This window comes from Sturnira hondurensis, unplaced genomic scaffold, assembly GCF_014824575.4.
Source record: "Sturnira hondurensis isolate 20B ecotype Veracruz unplaced genomic scaffold, ASM1482457v3 Scaffold0022201, whole genome shotgun sequence".
Taxonomy (NCBI): Eukaryota; Metazoa; Chordata; class Mammalia; order Chiroptera; family Phyllostomidae; genus Sturnira; species Sturnira hondurensis.
In genome coordinates, this window is record NW_028094832.1 from 763496 (window position 1) to 789670 (window position 26175).

The 26175-nt window shown below is 46.4% G+C and overlaps 1 protein-coding gene across 1 annotated transcript in view; it reads right to left on the minus strand.

The window, feature by feature from the left end:
- UST (uronyl 2-sulfotransferase) overlaps positions 1-26175 on the minus strand; it is a 266913-nt gene that overhangs the window by 69613 nt on the left and 171125 nt on the right. The window contains exon 5 of the mRNA XM_037034745.1: positions 19120-19273. Within this exon, the coding sequence (XP_036890640.1) occupies positions 19120-19273 (154 nt within the window). The remainder of the gene's footprint in view (positions 1-19119; positions 19274-26175) is intronic.

Genomic DNA, 26175 nt, shown 5'->3' on the forward strand with positions numbered 1-26175 from the left:
CTCCCTCTCTCTGGGTACTGCAAACTGCCAATTCCATACCTCCAGCGCAGCCCTCTCTTTGGCCTGCTGGATGTCTCCATTTACACGTACTTCAGGCACCTGAAACTCAGCATAGCCAAAGCAAGACCTTACTTTTCCTGTCGTTTTACTCCCCACCCTCAGCAGCACGTGCATCCAATCATTCTAACCCAGATCCTGGGATCTTCCTCAACTCCTCTTTGTCCTTCCTCCACATCCAATCCCTCAGGGAGCCATTGTTGATTCAACCTCATCAGTGTGTCTTGATCCACCCACTCACCTCTGTCTCTTCTACCACGACAGCCCTGTTCTGTACCAAAGTCATTTACCTTGCTCTCATCCAGGCGTCTTCCCCTTGCCCCAGATTTCAGATGCAGACCCTGCCCTGTCATCCTCCCATCCCCATGTAATCGCGTTCAATCTACGACTTCTCACTGCCTTCAGCATAGAGCCCCACATAGTTATGGTATCTCTGTTAAGGTCCCGGATGACCTGGCCCCTGCCCACTTTCCCATTTCATATCGCACCGTTGTACTCTACCTTCTGGACTCCATCTGTACGAGACCCCCATAGTACCTGAGACTTGTGACCTGTGTACATACTATCCCCACAGCTTGGCCACCTCTCCCAGTTGCTGGTTTTACGCCTGTTTTCCCTGGTAGGTTACACTCCATCAAGGCTGAAACCACATCTGTTTTCATTATGGAATTCCCCGTATCTGCCCAAGGCTGACTACAGACGAGGTGCTGAGTATTCGTTGACAGAAAGAATGAATCAACCATATCAGAGTATTAGAGTCCAGACATGGACGCGCACAGTGCACATAACCAGTTGGAGATGGGTGGGTTCGTTAAAAGATATTGGCAACAAAATTCTAAACCTAGCAGCTTTGTCTATAATTAAAGAAAGACATAGGAAGAAAAGATTTTGCTTTTAAAAAGGAGTTTTAAATCTTAATCAGTGTAAGGGTGTGACTGAGTGTATGTGTGTGTGTGTGTGTGGGGGGTGATAAGGGTCCACCCACAGTGATTTGGTCACCTCAAGGTGACTGTGACTCCCCTTTCTAGACAGCCATGGAATTGAACTAGGCTGTAGCAGGAGATAGAATGGTGAACAACAGACTGGAAAAGTGTAGGAGACAGCCATCATTTCTGGGCTTTATAATTTTGTTTTAGAGCCTAATGCACACCTTCCTGCGCTTCATAAATTTGTTCCTGACATTCTATTTCCTAAGTTCATTTTCTCTGATAAACACCCAGGTGGGCTTAGCTTTTGCCGTCAACAGCATCACGATAAGGGCTGAGTTCTATGCTTCTTTTCTCCCTTGAAGTACAATGACTAGTTGAAGTCTGGGTTTTTTTCTCTCTCTCTTATTTTCTCAAGTCTTCGGAACCCCATGCTAAAAGGGCCCTGGTGAAAAACCTTGGTTTTACTTGATTTGGCTTCCTCCTCACTGATCATTTTCCTTCCAGCTTTGCATGAGCCTCTTCTTCCAATTTACCAAGGACAGTCAGTCCACGTGTCAAGGGCCCCCCGGTTTGACTCCGTTCTAATAGCTCTTAGTAAAGGTATTTAATTGCTTCTTTCCACAACTTTGTCATTTGCAAAATGGGATTAATTAATATGGCTATCTTGGAGAAGAGCACATTTTGGGAGGCTGTAGACTTAATGAGGTGCTTTGAATTTCTCAAAAGAAAAGCCCTTTGAAAATGTGGTATTAATATAGCCTTTGATATAAAATCATTTGTTTTGACTGACTTTTAAAATTCTCCATGCTAAGTGTGGTTTTGCAGATGAATTAAATACAGACTGCGCACTGCAGAAACTTGACTTCCACTAATAACATGGAGAGAGGATTAAGTGGGGTGTCTTTTATCCGAAAGAGTGTAGTCAGGGCTGGATGAGAAATGAACACTGAAGGCATTTTCAGGTTTAGGGTATACAACCAAACAAGCAGTGCTTTCTGCCAGTGTGAACGAGTCTTCTCACAGAGAAGAAACATTTGTGAAAGTTAAATTTTAAAGCTTTTTTGGACTAATGATATCATTTTATTTACTTAGTATAAATAAGCAAGTTAATAGTACCATTTATTAAGATCAACCTAACAGAAGTGTCCTTTTTTCCTCCCGATAATAAAATATGAGTTGAATTAAATGAGTGTGACTTAATTTCATCAGCTCTAGTAGAGAGGTGGACTCCAAAACCCTCTAGATGCATAAAGGCGACAACTACCTTAGCTGAGGGCAACTGAGAACCCATGCTATAGTCTAGAAGAAAATCCAGCTTCCTCATCAGAGGTGTCCTGGAGACCACTTAGAGACTTGTAAGAAAATACAGATACGCAAATTTATGTAAACAGAAAAACTTGAGAAGGATGTACCAATATGAGTGTGTCTTTGTCAAACTGTGAATCATTCAAATGGCCATTTAGTCATTTATTCAGCAAATGATCTTTGAGCACTGGCTCTGTGTCAGACCCCTGGTCTGTTTGTTTATTTGTTTGTTTGAGGTGCTGAAGGAATGCTGCTGAATGAGACAGGTAAGTTCCCTGTCTGGATGCAGTGCGGTCTATTAGAACCTCCCACGATGGTGGGCTCCAGGGAAGCAGTGAATGGGATGAACACAAGGCAGGGAAGGTGACATCGTCCCTACAGGAGCTAAGGGTCAGCCTGGGGAGGGACCAGGGAAACAGTGAGAGAGGCACAGAGGACAAAGGGATACCGTTTGGCCTAGTGGTTAGGAATATGGCCTCGGCAGCCAGCCTGCCTGAGTCTGAATCCTAGTTCCATCACTTCGTGGATGTAATTGAACTCTGGACAAAGGCCTTAACTGCTCGGAATGTCAGACTCCCCATTTCTAAAATGAGATTATAATAATATAATAATAATAAACTCATAAGAATATGAGGATCAATTTAAGTATTCATGCACTACATAGTAACTGGAACATAGTGTGAACTCAAGAGTGAGAGATAGGGTGCATGAGAAAGTGGAATTCTAGAGAAGGGACAGCTCCCCGAAGCTTGGGATTGAGAGAGACTGGAGATGCAATTTTGAAGGATGGATATGATATGGATGGAGAGAGCAAAGAGAAGGCCTTCCAGCTTGCCCTTCCCAGAAACTTCAAAGCAACGTTTTTTTTTTTAAAAGAATGGAAATGGCGCTGCACCTGTTCTGGAAAGAAGATGTGAGAAGCTTGGCTTGATGAGCATGTATTTGGGAAAGCGATAAGAAGTCCAGATTATTGAGAGTCTTGAGAGACCGAGAAAGGACTTGAGAATTCATCACAAAAGGCACGAGTCACCAAACCTCCTGAGCAAGGAGTTCAATGGCGCAGTGTGAAGCGCTGCTTTGGAAAATGGCCATGGTGGCACTGTGCAGGGTGATGGAGAGGGACAGTGGTGACCGAGATCAGAGGAGATCAGCCAGGGGGCCACCGCAGAGTTGAAAGTCCTTAAAACCTGTGGTGCTGACCATGGCAGGGAGGCGCAGCGAGCAGCACTGAGAGACATTTTAAAGGAAAAATAAAAGGTACAGATTGGAGTGAACGGATAAAGAATTTGAAAAAAATTAATCAGGATAATGGTATAATGGTGATGTATATTACTCAAAAGTTTTAAATAACATAAATGATCAGACTGAGCAAAAGTAGAATAATCAAGATGCATGAGACTGACCGCTTACAACTCTTGTAGGGTGACCAGGAAGACTGAACGTGAGCACCTGATGGGGACACAGGGCCAAAGCATCAGTGGAAAGGAAGAAACAGTCTGAGACAGGAGAAGCCATCTATGAAGGGCCAGAAACAGAACCCGCCATTCCAAGTAAATGATTACTCAGCCTCCAGGTCTGGGGTTTGCTCGTGAAGGTGAAAGACGTACACTCATCTACACGAATGACCTAAATTTAAGAAGGGGAGCAGCTGGAGACAACAAAGATAAAGTCTCAGATCGGTGTTAAGTCACAACAGTTCAAGTGAGAAGGTTTATTCCCTCGCTTCCACTCCGTTTCCTGAAGTAAAGGAGAAATGGCAGTCTTGGTTATCCGCAAGCTTGCAGACCGCAAGGGGCTAAGAGGGAGCATGGGAGGAAGGGGGTGTCTCTTGGACATTCTCCCACAGTGCTTCCTTCTCAAGCAACCAGAAACATCAACCACCCAAGTGTCTATGGTCAAGATTCCCCTTAAAGGTCTTGGTTTATTTGCTTCCACATTTGTATTTAGATGAATGGATTAAACTTTCTCAAAGTACAGGTTCCTTGTGGAAGCTTCCTCACCTTTTCAATGTTGGGTTCACTGGCTAGGCCTTTCCAGCCCTACTGTAGCAGCCAGAAGTAAGTCAGAGAAGACTGGACAACAGAAGTGAGGGTAGACATGACCTTGGCATCAAAGATGGGCCAGACCTCGCCAAAGATGGTCTTGCCCTGGAAATCCTTCATTTTCACATTTGCTCATAATTAAAAGCAAAGCAAAATGTGTATCTAATTCTACCTTCAGCCTCTAGTTGTCTCTCATCTTTCCCTTACATTGCAAAATTGTGAGTAATAAATCTATTTGCACTTGTTGCAGTTCATTACATGTGGTCACTGACAAGCTGGCTGCCAGAAAACCACACCCATGGGAAAGGGAACCAGATAGCATTCGGCCCTGGGACCGCCAGAATTTACCACCTGCCTGATGTCTCTCTTTCACAGATCATCGAGAGAAGCTGTTGAGGATGCAGTCTAGGGCTGGTGGTTATTAATAATGACATCTAAGTTATAAGCGGAGGGGTGGATGGTCAATGAGTTTCTTTTTGTCTTTTTCCTTAGGGTTTTCTATCATTAGACACTGAGCTTTATGCTGCATATAGTTTCTCAGAAATAAAACCCCAAAAGCCTGGATCTTAAACATTATACTCTAGTAGAAAAAAACTAGAAATGAACAAAAATTGAGAATTGGATATTTAATTTTTAATTCAATTATCTGGCTTGTATGAAAAAAACAATTCTAAGCCCTGGCTGGTATAGCTCAGTGGATTTAGCGCAGGCCTGCGAACCAAGGGGTCACAGTTCCATTCCCAGTCAGGACAACTGCCTGGGTTGCGGGCCAGTTCCCCACTAGGGGGCGCATGAAAGGCAACTAAGCATTGATGTTTTCCTCTCTTTCTCTTTCTCTTCCCCTCTCTCTGAAGATAAATACATAAAATCTTTATAAAAAAAGTGAAAAAACCAATTCTTAGTGATAAGATATAATAGTAACATGTTTAATATTGTTGTAGAGATACTAACAAAAACAGTTGGCTAAGATTTATAAAAATTGTAAAAAATAAAAAAAAAATAGTATCAGCTGGTAAACTGAAAAGAATCTCCTGAAAATCTATGGTTGATCAGTAAGAGAATTCAGTAAGGTGGTTGAGTTAAAAAGAATATATAGAAATTGCCCTGGCTAGTGTGGTTCAGTGGGTTGATTGTTGGCCTGTGAACCAAAGGATCACCGGTTCAATTCCCAGTCAGGGTACATGCAGGGATAAAGCAGGTCAGGCCCCTCATCGGCAGCACACAAGAGGCAACCACACATTGATGTTTCTCTTCCTCTCTCCCAAAAATAAATAAATAAATAATTTAAAAATATATACAGAAATTAATGGAAGTATACTAATATGCAACGATAGCAAAACAAAACGATAGAATACCTAGAAACAAACTTAAGAACTGTGTAATCCCTAAATGAAGAAAACTTTAAAACACTCTCAAGAGATAGAAGTTCTGAATAACTGGAAAAGCAAAATACATTTTCAAATAATAAGACACAACATAAACATGCCCATTCCCCCTGTGTTAATCTAAAACTTACTATAAATCCAATAAATAGCAGTAGGGTTTTCTGGGTATGTATGTGGGGGGAGGGGAACTGAACAAACAGGGGTTTTAAGTTTCTATGAAAAAGTAACAAAGACAAAGAGCTAGGAAAGAAAAGGTTAATAAGAAAAGATTAGATCCTACCAAATAATAAGATAGATATTATATAATAGTTATTGTGTATTGCACATTGTATTACTTATATGATTATATATTATATAAAATGTGTAATATATAATTATATGTTAGTTTATGCATATGCAAATACACATACTTAATATATACATATTTAATTGGCAATTTACTATGTATCAAAAGATACAGATCAAAGGAACAAAATAAAAAGTCAAAAAAGAGGTCCCTCTAAAAATAGGGATTTATTACATAATAAAAATGACACTTTAGTGTTGAAAAGATGAATTATTCTACAAATGTTGTTGGAATAATTTGTTAGCCATCTGGGAAAAATGGATCCTGGACAGCAAGATAAATTTCAGATGGATCAAATATTTTAATTTAAACAATATGAATTACAACAAACAGCCTGGAAGAAACCATGGAGAAAGTTTTAAAAATAGTTTCAAAGTAAAGAAGACCTTTCTAAGAGTAACACACTTCACAATGTCATTCAATTTCTTGCTCAAGAGGCTTGGTGACTCGTGCCTCCTGTGACAAGTTCTCAAGTCTATCTGTGGCCCTCGAGACTCTCCATAATCTGGACCCATCCCTCCAGCCCTGACTTACTGCTTTCCCAGACGCATGCTCCTCAAAGCAAGCGTCTCACATCTTCTTTCCAGAACAGGTGCATTCCCGTTTCCATTTTTCCAACTCTACTCATTGATTCACCAGTCCCTTCTCAATTGTATTTCTGATTCTCATTCAAAAAAAGAAATGTTTTCTTTATTTACTTTTAGAGAGAGGGGAAGAGAGGTAGAGAAACACCAGTGTGTGAGAGATGATGCATTGATTGGTTGTCTCTCGCACACCCCCAACTGGAGACCTGGCCCACAACCTAGGCATGTGCCCTGACTGGGAATTGAACTGGCAACCATTTAGTTTGCAGGCCAGTGCTCAATCTATTGAGCCACACCAACCAGGGCATGATTCTCATTTCAATTGAACTTTTTATCGAGATCATTGTAGATTCATAGCTGTATGTGTTTGGAACAAATAACAGTGATACTATCATAATAATCAATAGCTTACATTAAATCTAGGGAAGAGAAATAAGAGTTTTGAACAGTGAATGACAATGTCAGGTTTGCCCACTGGGCGCTTTGACAATGGGTAGGAAGAAGATGAACTGGAGACAGGCTGATCATGTACATGGCTTTTGCAGGTATCTGTGTAAAAAGTGATGAGACCTCTATTGATGACCTTTATTCATGACCACTGACAGGGGTTGATCTGAGAGAAGTTAAGGGGACAGAAGCAACAAGTTTGCAGCCAGGCACCCTTATGTCCTGCCTCACATCCTCTTGGCTACTTTCTACTCCAACCATGGCTGCAGCCACAAGATTCTTGCAGAAATAGCCTGAGAGCAGCCCTGCCTAGGCAGCTGGACACATCCCTTGCTTTCTGTTCCCTGTGTGACACCCGTAGGAACCCATGTGGCACACACACACACATAGCCCGGATGACAGGGAGGTAAGGCTTTGTGGGGCAAGCTGAACAACCAAGGAGGAGTTGAATGGATAAATGGTCTTCTGGGTGAATCCTATACTGTCCTCAAAGAGTCCTACCAAGCTTGGGTCTTAGTTTCCCAGGAGTGACCAGTGTGAGGACACCACTGTTTATTGTCCTTCCCTGTTTCTGTCTCTGGTCCTCCATTTCTGGGATCACTGTTCAAATTCCAACACCCTTTACCCAAACTCTTGCCTCAGGCTCTGCTTTCAGGAAGACTCCAGGCTAAGATGCTGGCTAGGATGCTTGGGGGTTGGGGAGAGAGAGCAGGCAGAGATGACTCCACAGTCTGGGCAACAGACCAGGGTCGGTGCCACTCACTGATAACAGAACACAGGAACAGGCGGATTTCTCTGTGCTAGAGGCAGGAAGCAGGAACATATGCCCACCTTGCCACAGCTGTTCCCAGCACAGTACCTGGCACACAGTAAGTGTGCAAACGATACCAAAGTGGTATGCGCAAGTAGGGAGAAGAAGCAAACATCGCTGGTGCTCTGTACACTTTGTTTCTGGGGGCTGGGCTGGGTGTCACCCAGTGAGCAGTGATGGGGGCTAAGGTCATAAAACATCAGGTCCTGTCATCATAGAGAATTTCATTTTAGTTAAGAATATAAAACCTATACAAACATGAAATAATTTGAAGGATTTATGAAGCAATATATTAACAAGTAAAAAATAAATATAATCCTCAAGGAGCTCTAATTACCTGCAGAAATAAAGATCAACAAAGTAATCAGTAGTAATCAGTAATCAGTAAGTAATCAGTAATCAGTAGCCTGGTTGAGGCTAGCCTTATTGACTGGCTTCAGGTCGCTTCTGTTAATTTCGCAGGGTTTTCACCACTAGCGGTCAGAGAGAGAATGCCTTCGTTATATCTGAGATTTACTGTCATCAACGTTCCTTCCATCTCTTATTGAACTTGGTAACTTGGTTTTACACATCTGCTGATTCTTTCTCTAGGCCTCTAACAGCTTATTTCAAAAACTGGAAGTGATTGTTTACGTTTGTAGGGTGGCCAAGGGGCAGCCACCTTACTATAAAAGTCACGCCAGGGCTACCTTCCTCTTCAATAGGAAAGGAGTGTAGAAACAATCGGCTGAATGTTGATACGATTCCATTGCTTTAACTTGGTAATCTGAAATGCTGAGCTGAGCTATTTGTCAAAGCCTTATTTGTCATGCAGTTGAGTAGGCTTTGGTTAAAATTCTTTCATTCAACCAGGAATAGGGTTAAGGGTTGGAGCAAAAGTGGCTTGTGCCTAGAGGCTGTATAGTTCTGGAGCGAGTTGTCCCATTCATTCCTGGCTGCTTTCCTAGAAGATCAATAACAATGCCACATGGGATAAAATCGAAATTCTCATTAAATTCCTGCCAACCACAAGCCTGTGACACTTATTAGTCAATCATGAAAGAGAACTCGAGTGGTGTGCCAAGTGTGCTCGGTAAAAGGTCCTGGTTATGCACCAGGACCATCCCAATTTGCGGGCTTGTTGTTGTATAACTTTTGCAGGCAGTTACATTTTTAACTATTATGGTGAGCATTTCAGGAGATCTATAATACCCCTTTCTGTGGAAGATGGCCCTGCATCTCCAAGGCACCTACATGCTTTCGGCTCCTCACCCCTCGACTCCTATCCAGCTGTTGCCATTTCAGGACGTGGTCACACTAACGTCTACTTTGTGCTCTATGCTTTACTATGGTGACAGATGGTCAGCCATTCCGTCTTCTTAGTTTCTGTCCTCCTTGTAGTCAAAAGTATTTAGTCATACAGGGTGTATGTCAAGAAAGCAAGGGAAAAAAAGGACTTAGTCTTGCCCTTCAATTACCAGCCATTAGAGGGCAAGGCTGCTGTGGCTAACAGGCTCTGAGACTGGTTTGGTGAGAGCCTGAGAGAAGCAAGCAGTTTTCCAATTACGTGCTCCCTAATCCAATTTACATTCGGTCGAAAAACTGCCAGCTTTTTCATGTTAACATTGACATTTTCATAAGTACTTGCAATTAGAACTCAAGCTGAGATTCCAATAAATCTCCCAGATGTCTTACACTTACTTTTCCTGTCTGTCCTCAGACTTTGCAAAATATTTTTAAGAACATGTTTGGAGGTCACTCTGCCTTTGGGGAATTTTTGCTGTGTATGCTAACCAGTTGAGCGGAGGGGGAAACCACCATTGGCAAAGCAAATTGAGGACAACGATAGAGGTGGGCCAGGTTCTGAAAAACAAGTATAGGGTCTGACATTCAAAATTTTAACCTATATAAATAAAGTCTTTAGTTTTGCACTCTATATATACAACTTCATAGCATCTTGGTAAGCAAGCTCTCTGACTGCACTTAAAGAACATTATTTTAAAGAACATTTCCTGGCTGCAGGAAATGCAAAATGTAGTTCTATTCACCTGTGTCTTTTGATTGAGGATTTAGATGTACTTGTATGAACTGGCCTTCACGGAGAGTGACACATGTCTCTTGAAGAGATGGCAACTAGATTCCAAATGCCTCATCGACCAAACAAAAATATGGCCTCATGCTGAAAGATTTCATGTACTGAAGTGTGCTCACTCTCTGGTTTATTGCCAAAAGCCCAGCTTCCTAAAGTGAGATCTTAACTGTATGGTATAATATACTCTTTGGTGTCTGAATAGTAAATATTACCCACTTCAACTTAGAAGAAAACCTGGTCTAAGACATATGCAGAGTATTCATAAATACAAGAAATCTTACATCTTTAGGTTTCTTTAGAGACACTTATTTGCACACACCTATTAAAAACCTGACAAACAGAAAAAGGGAGGGCAAATACAGCTTTTTCCAAATGGGCAGAGGATACAGAAAGTAAGCTTTTAGAAGGTGTTCGGGAGCTGCGTCTGTCAGTGAAAACGGCTCCTGCTAATACAGCCCAGAACTGGTTGTGTTACTCCTCCACCTTAGCTACATGTTGGCATCACTTCAGGGGCTTAAACCCCCCCCCCCCCAAAGCCCAGGCTGTACCTTTGACCACTGGAACCAGAATATTTGGGTGTGGGACACAGTCACATATAGTTTTTAAAGCCCCTGATTCCATGAGCTGCCCCCCACCCACCGGCTCACAGTGATTCCATGAGCACCACCACCACCACCACCACCACCTTGGTAAATACGAGCCACCATCCCAGCTGAGTCCCTGCAAGGAGGCAGCTGCAGCCAGGCCACTGACTCACAATGAGGGGTTGGGGCCCGAGAAGATGAGCTCAGCTGACAGGTGGCTGACAGCAGGATGCACCTGGCCCTGCTCTGCAGCCCTCGGGTTTGATGCCCCTGACGGGACCTTCCTCCGAGAAAGCAGGTCAGCCGAACCCGATTTGGCAGCCCGGGGAGCACCGTTGCTTCCCCTCCTCTGGACATCTGGAGAGTTGCTCCACAGCCCAAAGCTCCTGGCCGCCCCAAACCCTCTGTTCCAGCCAAGCTGGGCTGTTCGCTGTACAGCAGGCTCGGTCACTCAGGCTTTTTCCCAGACGCTCCCCGTACTGGGTCCTCTGGACCCTGACCCATGCCCTCATCAGCATCGTCCATAAAGACCGAGCTCCCACCTGGACTAGGAAGCCTGCCCTGAAGACCCCCAACTCCACTGGTTTCTCTCCTTACTTGAATTCTCAGGTTGTAAGTGTCCGCATCATTTATTTTATTTTATTCACTTTTTTTTTTTGCCAATTCAACATGCCCCCCAACCAGTGGCAACCCCCGCGCTGCAGAGCAGAGCCATTGTCCCTCTCCTTGTTGACTCTCGGCCTTTCAAGTCTGGGTCTTCTGTTGCTAGCCAGGCAGTTAGCCACTGGGAGGGCAGCGAGGGGTCTTACACTTGTTTGTAAATGCTCCCTCACCCCTGCTCCGCCCCCACCCGGAGCTGCTCCAGGAACATGGTCAGTGCTCCATGAATCGGGCCTCCTGACTTGTGCTGGGATCACAGCAGTGGCCTCCAATTAACCGGCCATCCACATATACTTGGAGTCCTTCTCGGTTTTGTATGTTGTAGCTGAAGGATCGTTTTCAAAACAGGAAAGTTTGAGGATCCCATGTAAATGTGCCCCCCGCCCCTTATTTTAAATTCTTTAGGGCCTCCCAGTTCTCTTTAACAGGACCTGGGAGGGTTGCCTGAGCCCTGCCTGCCCACACGAAGGCACTCAGCGCTTTCCTTCGCTCTCAGCTCACCCTGCGTCAGCCTCCCTGGCCCTTCTCCCCATGCTCACTGTGCTCCCTCCTGCCACAGGACCTTTGGATGTGCGGTTCCCTATGTCTGAATGTTCTTCCTCCTCTTCTTCCCTTCAGATCTTGGTTCAACTATCACACCTCTGACCCTTAGCCTTGCCAACTGCCCCATTTTATGCCCAGACGGTGCCACATCTGCCTGCTTTACAGGGTGTGAGGCAGTCTCTGTTGTACCGTGCACAAGGACATGCATTTGTGTGGTTTGGGGGTTAACGCCCATGTGTGCTCTCTGACGACAGCCCCAGAATCTGTATTTGCTCAGTGTTTTATCTGCAGGTCCTCCTACGGTGCCTGCTACACAGAAAGTACTAAATCCGGGTTAGTGAATGAATGAATGGCAAATGAAAGGATGGGTGAATGAGTGAGTCGCTAGTAGAAGGAGAAAACACCAACTGCATGAGCGGCCACTTGGTTTTGCAGAGCAGGGACGGGAAAGCCACAGCTTGGTGCCACTGGGCGGCAGCATGGCGCGGTGGGAAGACGTGGGCTCTCCTTCTGTGGATGGCCCAGGCCAAGTTCAAAGTGCCTGTCATGCCCACACTCTCATCCACAGTCCCCTCAGTCCCTGCTGAGGAAGCTGTCTCTGGTGCCACTGTGGCAGGCAGATAATGGACCCCAAAGATGTCCGCACCCTTATCCCTGGGATGTGGAAATGTGGTACTTTGTGTGGTGAAAGGAATTCTGTAGATGTGATGAAGGGTACCATCTTTGAAATGCGGAACCTCTTGCGGATTACCTGGGGGGCCCAATCTAGAATTCCTCAGAAGTGGAGGACCCTTCCCACCTGGGTTAGAGATGTGAGATGAAAGGAGGGAAGATGTGGAGCACGTGGGCCTCCACCCACCCCTGGTTGCTTTGAAGGCAGAGGAGGGGGCACATTTTCAGGAATGTAGATGCCTCTAGAAAGTGGAAATGGTGTTGAGCAGACGACAAGCAAGAAAATAGGATGTCAGTCCTACAACCTAGGACACAAATCCTGTCAACCACCCCAGAGAACAAAGACATGGCCTTCCCCTCCTGCCTCCGAAAAGGAATCAGCTGTAATACCTGCACCAGTGGATGCCGGGAGGGTGAATGAGTCAACATGGGGACAGCACGCTAACCATGGCATGCCACACATGTCGCTGTTGTTCTTTGGTGGCCTCTCGGCTGGTAGCTGGTAGCACTCTGTTCTCTCCTCACCAAGCTTGCCGCTCTCTCCCGGCCTCTCCTTTTCTCCCAAATCTCTTTGCTGTGTACCAGCTCCTCCAGCCTCTCTCCCTGCTACACCCATCACCTTCTCTCCTTGCTGGAAGCTCCCAGGATACTTGCATGTATTGCTAAACCCCGAAGTGTTCCCTGCTTCTAAAAATACCTGTGATGCTGCTTTCAGCACACCTCAGGAATACAAATCTCAAATACATTTCTCTCCAGCGGGGGCTTCTTTGTCCTCTGCAGAGCTCGCCCAGACCATCAGAGCATTCCGGCCCCTGCACACCGTTCCTTCCCACCCCCGGGGGTGAGTCTGTGTGACTTCTGCAGCTTTACTGCGCCCACACCAGCTTAGGTTTCCAAGTAAATACACGCGGGACAAAGGCATGCCAGCAGGCTGGGATCAAAATGATCTCCAGCTGTTGGGAACACAGAGAGAAGCAGTTTCCTTGGAAATAAATTCCCAGGGGATGGGGTCTAGTGGGGCCAGTTGAGACCTCAGCAAAGGTGGGGCTGAGATTCAGGGCAGGGGCCAACATGGCCTTAGCCATGTGGGAAGAATCACTCCTGCTGGTTCCCCAGCGAAGAGAAGACCCCCCCCCCCCCCGCCACCCTCCATAGGAAAAATGGTCCCTTCGGGTTATATGGAGCCACTGACAGAGCCAAGGATGAAAGCATCATGCCAAAACACATTCGGGAGAGTTTTAACTTTCAGAGCACTTCTGTGTGGAGTGTTCAGTTTATTCTCCAGCCATCACTGCGACAGAGGAAAGGTGGGTAATACGGGCCCATCGCACAGACAAGAAAAGTAAGGTTCATAGAGGCTGAATCACTGGCCAAGTCACTCACCTAGAGGAGCAGACAAGGCAATATAAGCACACCATGTCCCAGACCACTCTCTCAGCCCCCAACTGTAAACCAAAGTTGAACCAGTTGGAGACAAAGAACTTTACCTTTTCACCTTTGAAGATTTGGAAAACACAGATATTTACTTCAAAGAGCAGATGATCCAAATCTCTTATTTGTTTTCTTAATTAAAAATGGTACATTAGAGACAGAAGCAGAGCCTGAACTTTTACTCATGGGATGGCCTCAGCTGGTCAGAACAGAGTGGAACTTTCCAGAAATGAGTATTTCACATAAATACTTCTATAGCAAAAGAACATTCAAGGTCCAAAACTTACAAGCAGATGGAAACGCGCAGGCTTCTGAAAACCTTTCCTGCTCTGGACAGTTTTCAAGCTTCTCCAGAACCCAGTGGGCCAACATGATTCACTGAATTCTTTATAAATTAAGAAGCTGTAAATTACACATCTTTTCTTTTAAATATGCATTACTTTCCATCTTTATAGTCAAGCTGAATAAATAGTATCACCATGGCAGTTTTCTTTCTGGAAAAACTTCCTACCCTCTCTTCCTGCTCTTCCCATGGAGGTCGTCTAGGGAAGTGGCAGTAAGTTCAGGTAAGGAACCCAACTTGACATTGCTTAGCATTTGCTTCCTAAGGCCGGGGTTTCAGGAGAACACCCAGCCCCAATCACACGCAGGTAACTAACTGCCCGAGTGGCGATGGCAGTGAGAGAAATCCATTGTCAGGGCAACTCAGGGATGGGAAACGGCAGAGGCTTCAGCAGGAATGAGATGCTCTCCCTCGCTCATAAATCACCACAGTGGCCTTTCATTAGCAGTCATTCATTCTCTCATCAGCTAGGTTCTGTGTGCCAGGTATTGCTCAGCCCTGGAAAGAAAGACGCCTGGACTCCAGCTGGAGAGGAGGCTCACGGGCTGGGACGCCTCCAAGTGTGCCTGGGCTCGGCTCTGCCTCACCGGGCGCTTCGCTAACTCGCTAGGGAGGCCACCGCCTCGGCACCCGGGAGCTGAGTTTCTGGCTCTGAACAGAGAGAAAATGAGTCTTTTCACAGTGCTATAAATTGAATCAGCACCCATTCTAGTGATAATTCATCTTAAGATTTTTTTTTTTTTGGTAAATACAAATAAAAAATGGTTTGGAAAGAAATGGACACTTTTTATAATGAACAAAATCTCAGTGTTCCCAGAAAATATAAGGAATAGCTTAGAAAAGATTCTTGTGTACTTGGAAAAACCAACTGCTAGGACAGCTATTAGGGATGTACAAAGCCAGACAGAATGGTTTTGCTCAAAGAGCATGGAACTTGGCCCAGTCCTTGTCTCCCTTTACCATTCGGGAAGTAAGACATAAAGCCCAGGTGGTCAAACAGCACAGTTGTAGAATCAGGAGGCCTGGCTTCCACTCCTGTGGGGTCCCGAGGCCCCCCCAAGGCGCCCCCTCGACCCAGGCCCCATCCCTGAACCCGTGATCCTAGTTTCTTCATGACCTCCCGAGACCCTGCAAACTCTAGGCTCCCTTTACCCTCTTCCATGTTCTTCCAAACCAACCAGCATCACGAGATGATGCTGTTCCCCCGCCCTGCTCCCTCCCAGAGCAGACTCAGAGGCCCTGGCCCCTTCTCAGCTGTATGCTAAGCAGCTCTGCGAGGCTCAGGGCCAGGAGCAGAATCGCCTGGTTTTTGGCAACTGGATAAAGCAAGTGACTTCAGGGCACTGTGATGCCGGATCATGCGAGTCTGTCAGTGGGCCTGTTTCTGGCCTCCCTCGTGACTGTGTGCATGTGGTATGCAGGGAGGGGCTTCGTGGCGAGGTCCCCAAGGGCGTGGTCTGCCACGCCTGCCTTCTTGGGAGAGGGGACATCCTGCAAGTCCCCTCTCAGGTTCTCAACCTCCAGCAGGGCCTAGCAGTGGGGAGGGGACTGTGGTCTCCTCACAGCTGCCCTGCACCCCACGGAGACACAAACAACACCCTCTTTTGAGGCAAACAACGGACCACCCAGGCTTGCCAAAATGAGGACAGACTCTGAAAGGGGGCAGTTTTATTTCAAGGGCTTACTGGGGCCAAGAGGATGAAATAAAAAGTTTTATCTATTAAAAAAAAAGGCAATAGACCTTCTTCTTCCAAATAAACAAACTATCCTTTGAACAAGAAAACAGCTTCCTAACAGGGTCAGGCTGGGACCAGACTGTAAAGGAGTCACGTGTCCCTGGGGCCCCCCTCTCCACTCCCTGCTCCCTCTGTGGCTTCAGGGAGACCACTGCTCTCCTGCTCCCCTGCTCCCCTGCTGAGCCTTGCCGAGGAAGGATCTGATGAGCTCAGCTGACAGGCCCTTCCAGGACATGGTGCTTACCTTCAGAAAGGAGGCCCTGCTGATCTGTTGAAGGGTAGGATGCCAGGGGGGGAAATTTCCCTGGAATCTGCCAAATCACACCAGAAAGGCAGCTGCTAGTTCCTCAAACATATAAGACCTACCTCCCCTACCAACTTTCAACATTCTATGGGCTTTCAAAAAAAAATCTAAACCATTATTTTCCTCTGATGTTTATAACATCTCTCAGTAGTGATTACAACTTCTTGTTTGTGTGTGTGAAGGCTATGCTACATGGATTGATTTATAGGACGACAAAACTTGATGGGGTAGAAAATTTAGCGACTCCCACATTAATATTCACTTGTTGTTGCCCTGGTTGGTGTAGCTCAGTGGATTGAGCACGGGCCTGAGAACTAAGGGATGGTAGTTCGATTCCCAGTCAGGGCACATACATGCCTGGGTTGCAGGCCAGTTCCCACCAGGGGACACACGAGAGGCAACTATGCATTGATATTTCTCTCCCTCTCTCCTTCCCTTCTCCTCTAAAGATAAATAAGTAAAATCTTTTAAAAATATTTGGTTGTTTTTTTATTTAATTAATTAAGCAGAGTGCTATGGAGGTCTCCAGTATTTTAGCCCCTCACCGAGGTACAAGGGACATAGATGGAACTATGATCCTATCTTGTCCCCAAAGAGCTTATAGACTGCTGGGAAGAGGTGAAAGAACCTAAGACATTTTATCACCCAGAGAAATGGCACGGCCAGCACAGCACTCAGTGGGAGTGCAGGGGGAGAACACCAGGACCTCCTGTCCGGCTGTGTGGGTGGTGTGGTGTATCTGCAACCCTGGGGTCTCCACCCCACAAATTACAGTCTCTATGGAGCCCCCTGGACACTTCGAGTGTGAGTAGACTTCTGAGGCTTCCAGGACAAGCATCCAGGTGTCAGCAACTTAGAGGTCTACGGAAGGAAGAAGGAGTCCCCACTGCTAGAAAGAAGGGGAAGAATTGCTGAGCGTGATGGAATGAGGCATTTCCTGCTGCGAGAAGGGCTCGGCTTTCTAGTGGAGACTAAGGAGAAAGAATCGCTGATGAAGGTGTGTTCAGTTCGGGGTCATTCGTGTGGTTTCCCAGTCCCAGGGCCTCGTGTGGCCTGTTGCCTACAGCCGTGCCCTCTCTCAACTCCCCTCCCGTCACTTCCCTCTTTCCGCGCCCCCACCCGTCACTGTATACCAGCCATACTGTTCTCTGGGCTGGTCTCTGAACGAGCCACACAAGTCACGTGCCCACTGCAGGCCCCGGCTGCACTTGGAGCTGTGTTCCCCCGGCCAACCAGTAAGCAGCTTCATCTCTCATTCTGATAGTTGCTCAGATGCCACAACTTCCACGACTTCCTGGACCCCCTCAGTAACAGCCTTTCCCCATCCCTCAGGTATTTGGGATCCCCAGGGGTCTCTCCACTGTCTCACTTTTCACCCTCTGGCAGACTGTGAATTCACTGATATTAATATTTGAAGCACAGGATTCATCAGACTCATTTCCGTATCTTCGGTTTTCCAGCATCTTCTGCTAAAACTTGGTTCTAACTTTCTCAATACCAAGATCAAATCAGGAACTTTGAAATAGATTTTGATTAAATGGAATAGGCTCTATGCTTTCAGAAAATGATAGAAATGCTAATCAAGACTCATTTGAAATACAAAGATCATCTGAGTCGACATTATTCCTTCAGCCAGCGGTTCTACACTTTGCATACATACTCATCACTGAATGAAAAATATGTAGCCATATTCATAACATGCAGTTTAAAAAAAGATTGTGGCCATCAAAACTAAAAACCACTGCCAAAATATGCCATCAAATTATTTCACTGAAGCATTCGGTAGCTGAGCAAATGCTACGTGGTGAGCGAAAGGCCCAGGTTCTGCTCTTGGCGCATCCACGAACTATGTGCAGCACTGGACACGACACTTCCCTTCTCTGCATCATCCCCAAACCTCCCACCCTCCAAATGCATACTTTTTTACATTTTTAAAAATTAACTGAGGAAGTGGGAGTTTTGGCATTGTACCAGAACTGTGCTGAATGGCACTTTTTTTGGCTACCTGGATGCTGCTGCAGCCTGCCCGCAGCAGGTGCAGACTCTAGGTCGGTTTCCAGCATGGGAAGGGATAGGCACACGGGTCCCTTTATAACTTTCTTCTCTTTCTGTCTGTGCCCGCGTGGGTCCGAGTGACCCCCAAGGGCTCCTCACCCATAGAGACCAGGGTTTCAGGCTCCTTAACACCATGCTCCCAGCTACTCAGCAAGCTCTGGTCAATTTAGGTCACAAAGAGGTGATAAGTGTCCGTTTCCATCTGGGTTTGTCCCAAAGACGCAAGTCTGCCCTCTATTTCTGTCACCAACACGGCACCCTGGAAACAATGACTGAGGTCAAAACCCACATCTCCCTGGAGCTGCGGGTCCCACAACAAAGTGCAGAAAAAGCAAACCAGTTTTTGCTGAGATGACCTGGTTTTGTTGTGCTGTGGTGGAAAGAACCCTGGACTTGCGGTCAACAGGCTCCAGAGACTGTCAGTTCCAGCCTTTCTGGGGGCATGACTTTGGCAAGGCCCCCATCGTTTTGGAAAGTCAGGGTCCTCGCCTGAAACACCCCTCCCTCATAGGACTGCCAGGGGAATGGGATGGGATGAGGTGTGAGAATACGCTCTGTGTCCTTCCTGGGAGAGACCGTTTCCCCCTGGGACCTCAACACTAACACTAAAGACAAACCGAGGAAAACAAGGTGAGAACAGTGCCCTGAAAACGTTCATTTGGATCTGTGCCACCTGGAACAACTTGTCACTGGCACAAACTCCCTCCCCGAGGAAGACCCCTCGCCACAGAGGGCTCCGTGGAGGTGCCCTGGGGATGCCACAGGTGGGCAGCGGGGCAGGGGAGCGGCCCACCTCAGACGCTGCAGGACTCACCAGGTAGCGCTCCTCCTGCCGCATGCTGGGTGTGCGGATCATGTGATTCTGCTCTCCTCTCCAGTCTCCAAATCGCCGGAAGAAGTAGTTCGATAAGAAGCGATTGACGGGGTCTCTGATGATGTTGATGTAGACGGGCTGGTCTCCTCCAAACCTGACACGAGCACAGGAACACAAGCCGGTTACCACCTGTCGCCTCTGCAGGAGAAGAGAGCCCTCTTAGACAGCCACCCTCCCCGCTCCGGGTCCACAGATTATCACCAGGTGAGCTCCTCTGCCAGGGCAACGTGAACAGTGTGGTCAACGCTTCCTGGTCGGCCTTTTGTATCAGGCACCTGCGCAGAGGCTGTGAGTTCTGCTCCGTAGGACAGCACTATAAAAACTACAGCGTTTGTTGAAGTGATGGTAGACGTCTTGCTTTCTTACTAGGTTGAAGGGTCCTGAGGGGGGACCAGGCTGCACTGGATGCTGTGTCCCCAGGGTCCTGCACAGACCCACTGGCACCTGCTGGTCCTCAGTAGACATTTCAAGTGACGGCTAAACTCTGATTGTCTTTCAGGTAAACAGGACTGATCTTACCTTCTAATTTAGACAGTCCCAGGTAAGGTGCTCTGCACTAAGTGGATTAATACGAGTCAACACTTCTTAAATGTTCACTGTTTACCTTGCAAATAGTTTATGTGTCCGACTCACTGCAAACTCACAACATCTCAACAGAGTAGAAACCATAATTATCCCCATTTACATTTAGGGAAACTGAGGCAGGGAGAGGGTGAGTCACTTGTGGCTGGGCCAGGAGAGGAACCCAAGCAGTTTGGCTACAGAATCTGTCATCTGACCCATGGAAAAAAAATTCTGGAATTGAGAAAAGTAAGTGTGAGGGATCTCACAACCACAACAAAACTCAGTGTAGTTTCCATTGGGTGATGGCAAGTGGTTATAGATAAAAACACACCAAATATCTAGGTATTCCATTTTGATTCCTTCCACCCAGGAATCAGACAGATGTGCCGAATGCTGGCTCAAAGGCAAGGCCTTCCCAAGACAAAATGACTGGGTTGGCTGAATTTGTCCCGAGGGTCCCTCCCCTTTCTCGCGGACCTGCCCGAAAGCTCTGCATGGAGGAGGAGCCTGGGGGGCACGCTCCAGGCTCTGGGCAGAGGTCTTGCTCTGGAGAACTCCAGAGGGACCCGAGGGCTTCTCTCGTCCTATGACCCTGTGACCTTCTCACGAGGAGGCCTGGACATTCCGTCAGGGGTCAGAGAGAGCTCAGGGAAAACACGCCGACATAACCTTGGCCCCGCCTCTCTCCAGCAGGCAGACTCCACTCACCCTCAGAGCCCAGCCCAGAACCACATTCACATCCTTCAGCAACGAACTCTGTCCTAACGTCCATCCTCTGGCTCCAAGTCCTATCTCTAGCCTTTCCCATTAGACTGTTTTGCCTGCTGGAGCCAGGAACGATGTCACTGAGCACAGTGCACAGCACACAGTAGGTGCTCAGCCACGAGGAAATGAATGCCTGCATGTTTCTGCCAATGTTATAGGGCTCTGCTGTCAAAACAAAAAAAAGTAGACACGCAGCACCAATCCCTTCTCCTGTATTAATTCACATAGTGCTGCCCTCAGCTCATTTGCATTTTTAAAACAAAATCTTCACAGAGAAGAATACAAAGAAAAAGACATGACTCTCAATGGTGGCATTTCAGGCACCAGGACATGTGAATGGTATTCTGGAGCCCTGAATATCCCCACATTGGAAAGCTCGCTACCGTGAATAAGGGGAACTCTGCCAAGAGCAAAGTCGTCAGTTCTCAGATGTACACAAGGTGACATTCATGCCACCTGAAGAACAACGAACTCGTTCCAGAAGTCAGTTGTGCCACCCCCAGCTAACCACCACCATCCTAGATGCACCTTCTAAATTAGACTGTTTCCTATCTACGGTAAATAGTGATGAAAGTAATAATTCTAGGGACAGGATGATGAAGCATGAACACTAGATGTGAATGTAGTTAAGCCCTCAGAAGTTGTATCATGCTCTTAAAACCCCCAACTGTACTTCCAGGCCACGCGAAGGATGATTATATCCATCAGTTAGCAGAGCTGTCCACTCAGGGGACACAATCACAGCTCCCCACTCTGAGACCTGCCCGGCCTGGCCCTAGCGGTCTCCCCTGGGAAGCCACAGCTGGGCTGCCTGACGAGGCTTCCTAAGCATGGGTGGCTTGCTCCTGTTTGCAATTGCAACCTAATGGAAAAATTCCAGGTTAATTTTCCAAAACAGAAGTTTTAGACAGTTGAAGAATTTGTTGTCCAGTATCAGGTAATATAATAGTCTCTCCAGAAATTTCTGCCAGAGAAATGTCTGATATACACCTTGCCCTGTCCAGAAAGTGATGGTGATGACAGTTTTGGCCTGCCAATCCTCTTCCGTTTTCTAGGACACAGGGCTCCCTCCCAAATCGCTGACATCAGGGAGGCGTGTCAGTCACGCTAAAGAGGGCGGGAAACGGCTGCTCCGTGTCTCAGTGTCCGGGAAGAGAAACCGATTTCTCATCCTAATTCCATTCTCTCTCAGCATCAGTTTTACCTCTCAGTAACTTTCAATTCTATGCAGAATCCCTGGTCCCTCTTAGAAGGTCCCTGAGTCACCTGAACCTACTGTCTACTGCTGGGTTTCAGTGCAGAGGGGAATGCAGTCCGTGCCCCGCCCCCACATCCCACCGCCTTAATGTTAAAACCCTGGAGAGAAGACTCCACTCCTCACCGTGGAGTCCACCTGACAGGTCATCCTGACAGCTGAGGAGTCTTTGCTGTGCTCCCTCCAAATCCCTAATCTTCCCTTTGTGCACAGTTCTTCCACTCAGCACAAAGGATCGGCTCCTCTTCATGTGCTTTTACCATTTTCAGCTTCCATTTCAATTTCTTGAACTTTTGTATGTGTATTTTAACTCCTTTAGTGTTTGTCTTGAGACTTATTTCCCTTCCAGTTATAATCTATGGCTCTCGTTCGGTTTTTATTGAGTCCTAAACAACCGTGGTGGCCACAGCTGATGACAGGCCCTGTGTTGTGCGAACAGGAGGGCGTAGAGTCAGGCCACAGTTTTGCTTCTCACTTAATGACACACCTGCTTGTCCCTTGGTCACCACAATAATGCCTGCGTGTCTGAAGTTCTCTTTTAAATCACCCTAAAATAGCAGGTATTTCCAATTTCTTTGACATTTATTTCTTCACAGGTCATATTCACCAACGCTCAAATCACCCCTGTGGGTCTCCTTCTGACCCACTGCAAATTTATCATATTCTTTTTCTTTTTCTTTTTATTGCTGAGAACACAAAGATCCAAAGCAGCATACAATTCTCTAGGAATAATAATTGCATGTTTCTCATTTTTTTATACTTAAATTCTGAGCATTTTCTTCAACCTCTGTCCCACACTGCTACCTCAACTGATCAACACATGGACATTTGTCACCTTTTTGATTAGCTACATAAAACACTTGGCTGAGAATTTTTAGGTGTGCTTTTGTCAACAACCATCTCTGGAAGGTTCTGAGTGTCCCCAACAGAAACTCTGTGCCCATTACACAGTAAGTCCCTTTGCCCTCCTCCTCCCAGCCTGTAGTAACCACCATTCCGCCCAAAGTTCGTCTTCGTTCTAACCTCTGGCCTGAAAGTGGAAGTTGCCCGGTTACCTACAGTAAAAGATGGAAGGTACCCAAGGATGGAGGTGCACTGCTTTGATCCCTGCCAGTGAGGGAGAAGACACTTGAAGGTGGGAAAGGATACGAATGGGGGGGCAGGATGCGGAGCTGCCTGGGTTGGGGAGAGAGTAGAGATGGTTACTAAATGGTCCTTTGGTGGAAGCTAATCCCAGTAATGGGCCGACTCATGGGGTGGGTGGTCCATGCTCTGTCCTCACAACCCCAATAAGGGGTCACTTCATCTTGGCTGCCCAGGATAGAGCCGCCAATCACAAAATACAAGCAGAAGAGACTGAACTACTCTCTATTCCCTGGCTGGGGGCACATTTACTCAGTAGGAAGTGGAGACCAATGGGGTAAGGGGAGGGGGGCAGTTGTGCCACTGGAGTTAGGGTTCTTGCTTGGACAGGAAGTTGACTTGATGAGACAGGAAGTAAGTACATGGACCAGTAGAGAGATCCATTCTCATGAGCAGGTGAGCTCAGGGCTAGTCCAGGTTATGCTAATCTGAATGGGTCAGCAGAGCCAGAGGGCTGATGGGCGGTGGAGGGCCACTTCCTGTAGAGTGGGGTGAGAAAAGTAGGGAAGGAAGGGCCATTTCAGGAAGACTAGTTCTGCTGTGTTTCAATAGGGTAAACTGGGAGAAACCTCTCATTTCCCAATCAAACTTCTGGGCTCTGCTGAAGAAGGTAAAGAAACCTGCAGTAGTGTTGTCATCAAAGTTGGAGGCTTCTGTTACTGCTACAGATGATCTGCAGGGCACAGAACTGAAATGATCACTTTGCTAACGAGAAGAGAAACAAAGCCAACATTTAGAAGTCAGATGTGGAAACCCGAACGAGTTACAGAATTAGCAAGGTCTGATTTGCTTTGCTAAGTAATGCCATCAGAGGACAGGCTTTATTCATGTCGATAATTAAGACTTGCCTTTAGAGAAAGAGAGAAAGTGTACAAAAGGCCCCCCCCCCCCTTGCTCATTGAGCCCTGCCCGCTTCCCTAGTGATTGATTGAGTTTTAAATGTTTTGCTTTTGCAAGTTAGTGTTGGTATTGGAGCCACCATCTGAGATGAAAGACTAAATAGTAATGGGTGCAGAGGAGCGGGAGGGTGAGGGGGTCATGGGTGAGAAGTGGCTCAGTGAGGCGACAGTTTGAAATTATTTGGTGTATTTCTATCTCCTACAATTCGCCTGGACTATTTTGATAGCATGCAGCTCTGACGCAAAGCTTCACAGTGTTTTCTGTGAAAGATCCAAGTTGGGGGGCAAGAGGAACTGGAAACTGGAAAAAGAATGACCGACTCTCCCTGCAAAGGCTTGGAAAACAAACAAACAAAAAGTGGGGGCAGGGGGAAGACAAGTCGAACTGTCTGCCACATTCTTTCCAGCTGGGGCATCTAAGACAAACTGAATTCTATCCCATTCTCTCCAGCATGTCCATCTAAGACAAACTTAAAGAGATGTTCAACGTCCATGTCAGGAAGTTGAACCTTTTCAAAAGTTATAGTTCTTGAAGTTACTCTGACAACTGGGAATGGACACATGAAACCATGGTAAGCAAATGTTAAAACTCTTCCTTAAACACCACAGGAAAGAGCTCTCTTTTAGAGCAAGGTAATTTGGATTCAATTATCCGGTGGTCCAGGTGGAAAACTCTTGTCTGGCTCATGTGGAAGAGCACTACCGTGGAGGACTTCCCAAATCCATACCCTGATGTGACTACAAACACACTACATTGGTCTGATCCTACTGGATTTCATAGCTGTGTTAATATGACTGGGTGTGGCGAAATGGTTCCTTCTAGTTCTACGACAAGGAAAAACGAGGGACAGAGAAAGATGCCTAGATAATGAATGAATGAACCAATTCACCTGTTGAAGAGCCAGAAGCTCGTGAGATAATATTTTGCATCACTCAGAATGTCTAAACTTCAAGGTAAGAATGCCAAAATTAGTGGGGGAAAATAATTACGGGGCAACTCATTTTGGTATAATGCCACACCTTTTAGAAGTTTAGGACATTTAGGTGCAAAAGGCGGCATTGGGAGAGAAGCTAGACCTTCTTATATTTTGCTCACAGGCAAGTACCTTGTGACATGTTAAAAATGTCAGAAAGATTGGAAATAAAACATCAACAAAGAATATTGGGTGAAATATTCTTCTCTTAACTACATTCTCTTGAAACAAGCTTATCAACATTCTTATCAACACAGGTCAGGATACGTTTCTTAGGGGCAGTTAGTTATTTCTGTGCCTTCCCATTCAAAACACAGAACTCATTTTTAAATCACGTGGAAGTCCTCTTAACTAGCCCCAACTTAGTTGTTTTTCTCTAATGGTGCATTTTGGGGTTTTCTTTGTATGCTCACACTTCACCACTTATACCTAAGACCATTTCCTTAAATAAAGCTATTGCCTTGAAAAAGAAAAAAATGATTTTTAACTTCCCACATTTCGTGAGTATCACATCACATTGTCTTGTAACATATGAAAGCTCAGTTTGTCACTCGGCCCTGTTTATGGAGGTCAGGCACTCAAGGCCCCACCAGGTGGGAAGAGGGTGTGAGGTTGATCCACAGTCGTGAGCTTGTTAAAGGGGCAAAGCTGATCAGGCGGGTCTCTACCTTTTCCTGCCTCCAGCTCTGGGCTGCCATCCCCCTGCAGGGTGTCCCCACTTTGGCTCCATGGACTCAGTTCCTCTCCATCCTTCTGTCTGTCAACTTTGGCTCAGGCTGGTTCCTGGGCCACCAAGGCCCTTCCCCTTCAGATTGTCTGACCCACCCCTCACATCCCAGTAGCAATGGCTCCTGCTCGCAATGCCTTCCAGACTTCCTCTTCTGGGGAGGGTGTCTTGCCTTCCACTTCCTCTCGGGGAGACCCTGTGACTCTTTCTCTTCAATTCATCACACTTTATCGCCACTTCTTCCTTAATGGAAGAAGAGTTTACCATTACATGAAGGCAAAGAAAACGTTTCCTGTTCCCTGCAGAAGCCCAGTCCTAGGGCAGTATACAGAAGACAGAGGGTCCTCCATAAACACATGTTCAATTGGACAAAACGGAATGGAGAAAGGAGATACCAGCAAGTGCTGGGCCCTGTATTCGAGGGTTATGTAGAGACATGGGGTGGGGGTCGGGGTGGGGTGACCCACAGGAGCCACCCTGTGGGCTCAGATCTACTCCTAACCCAAACGCCTTTCAAAGGCCACTTCAAATACACAGAATATTTTTCTTTCCAAAGACCTTGGAACGCTTTCTCCTTCATATGTTTAGGGCATCCCTAGAAGGTAGTAGTGGGCAGGAATGCCTCTACTCCATAGATAGAAAACCAGAGACCCTCCCCCAAGAGGTTAA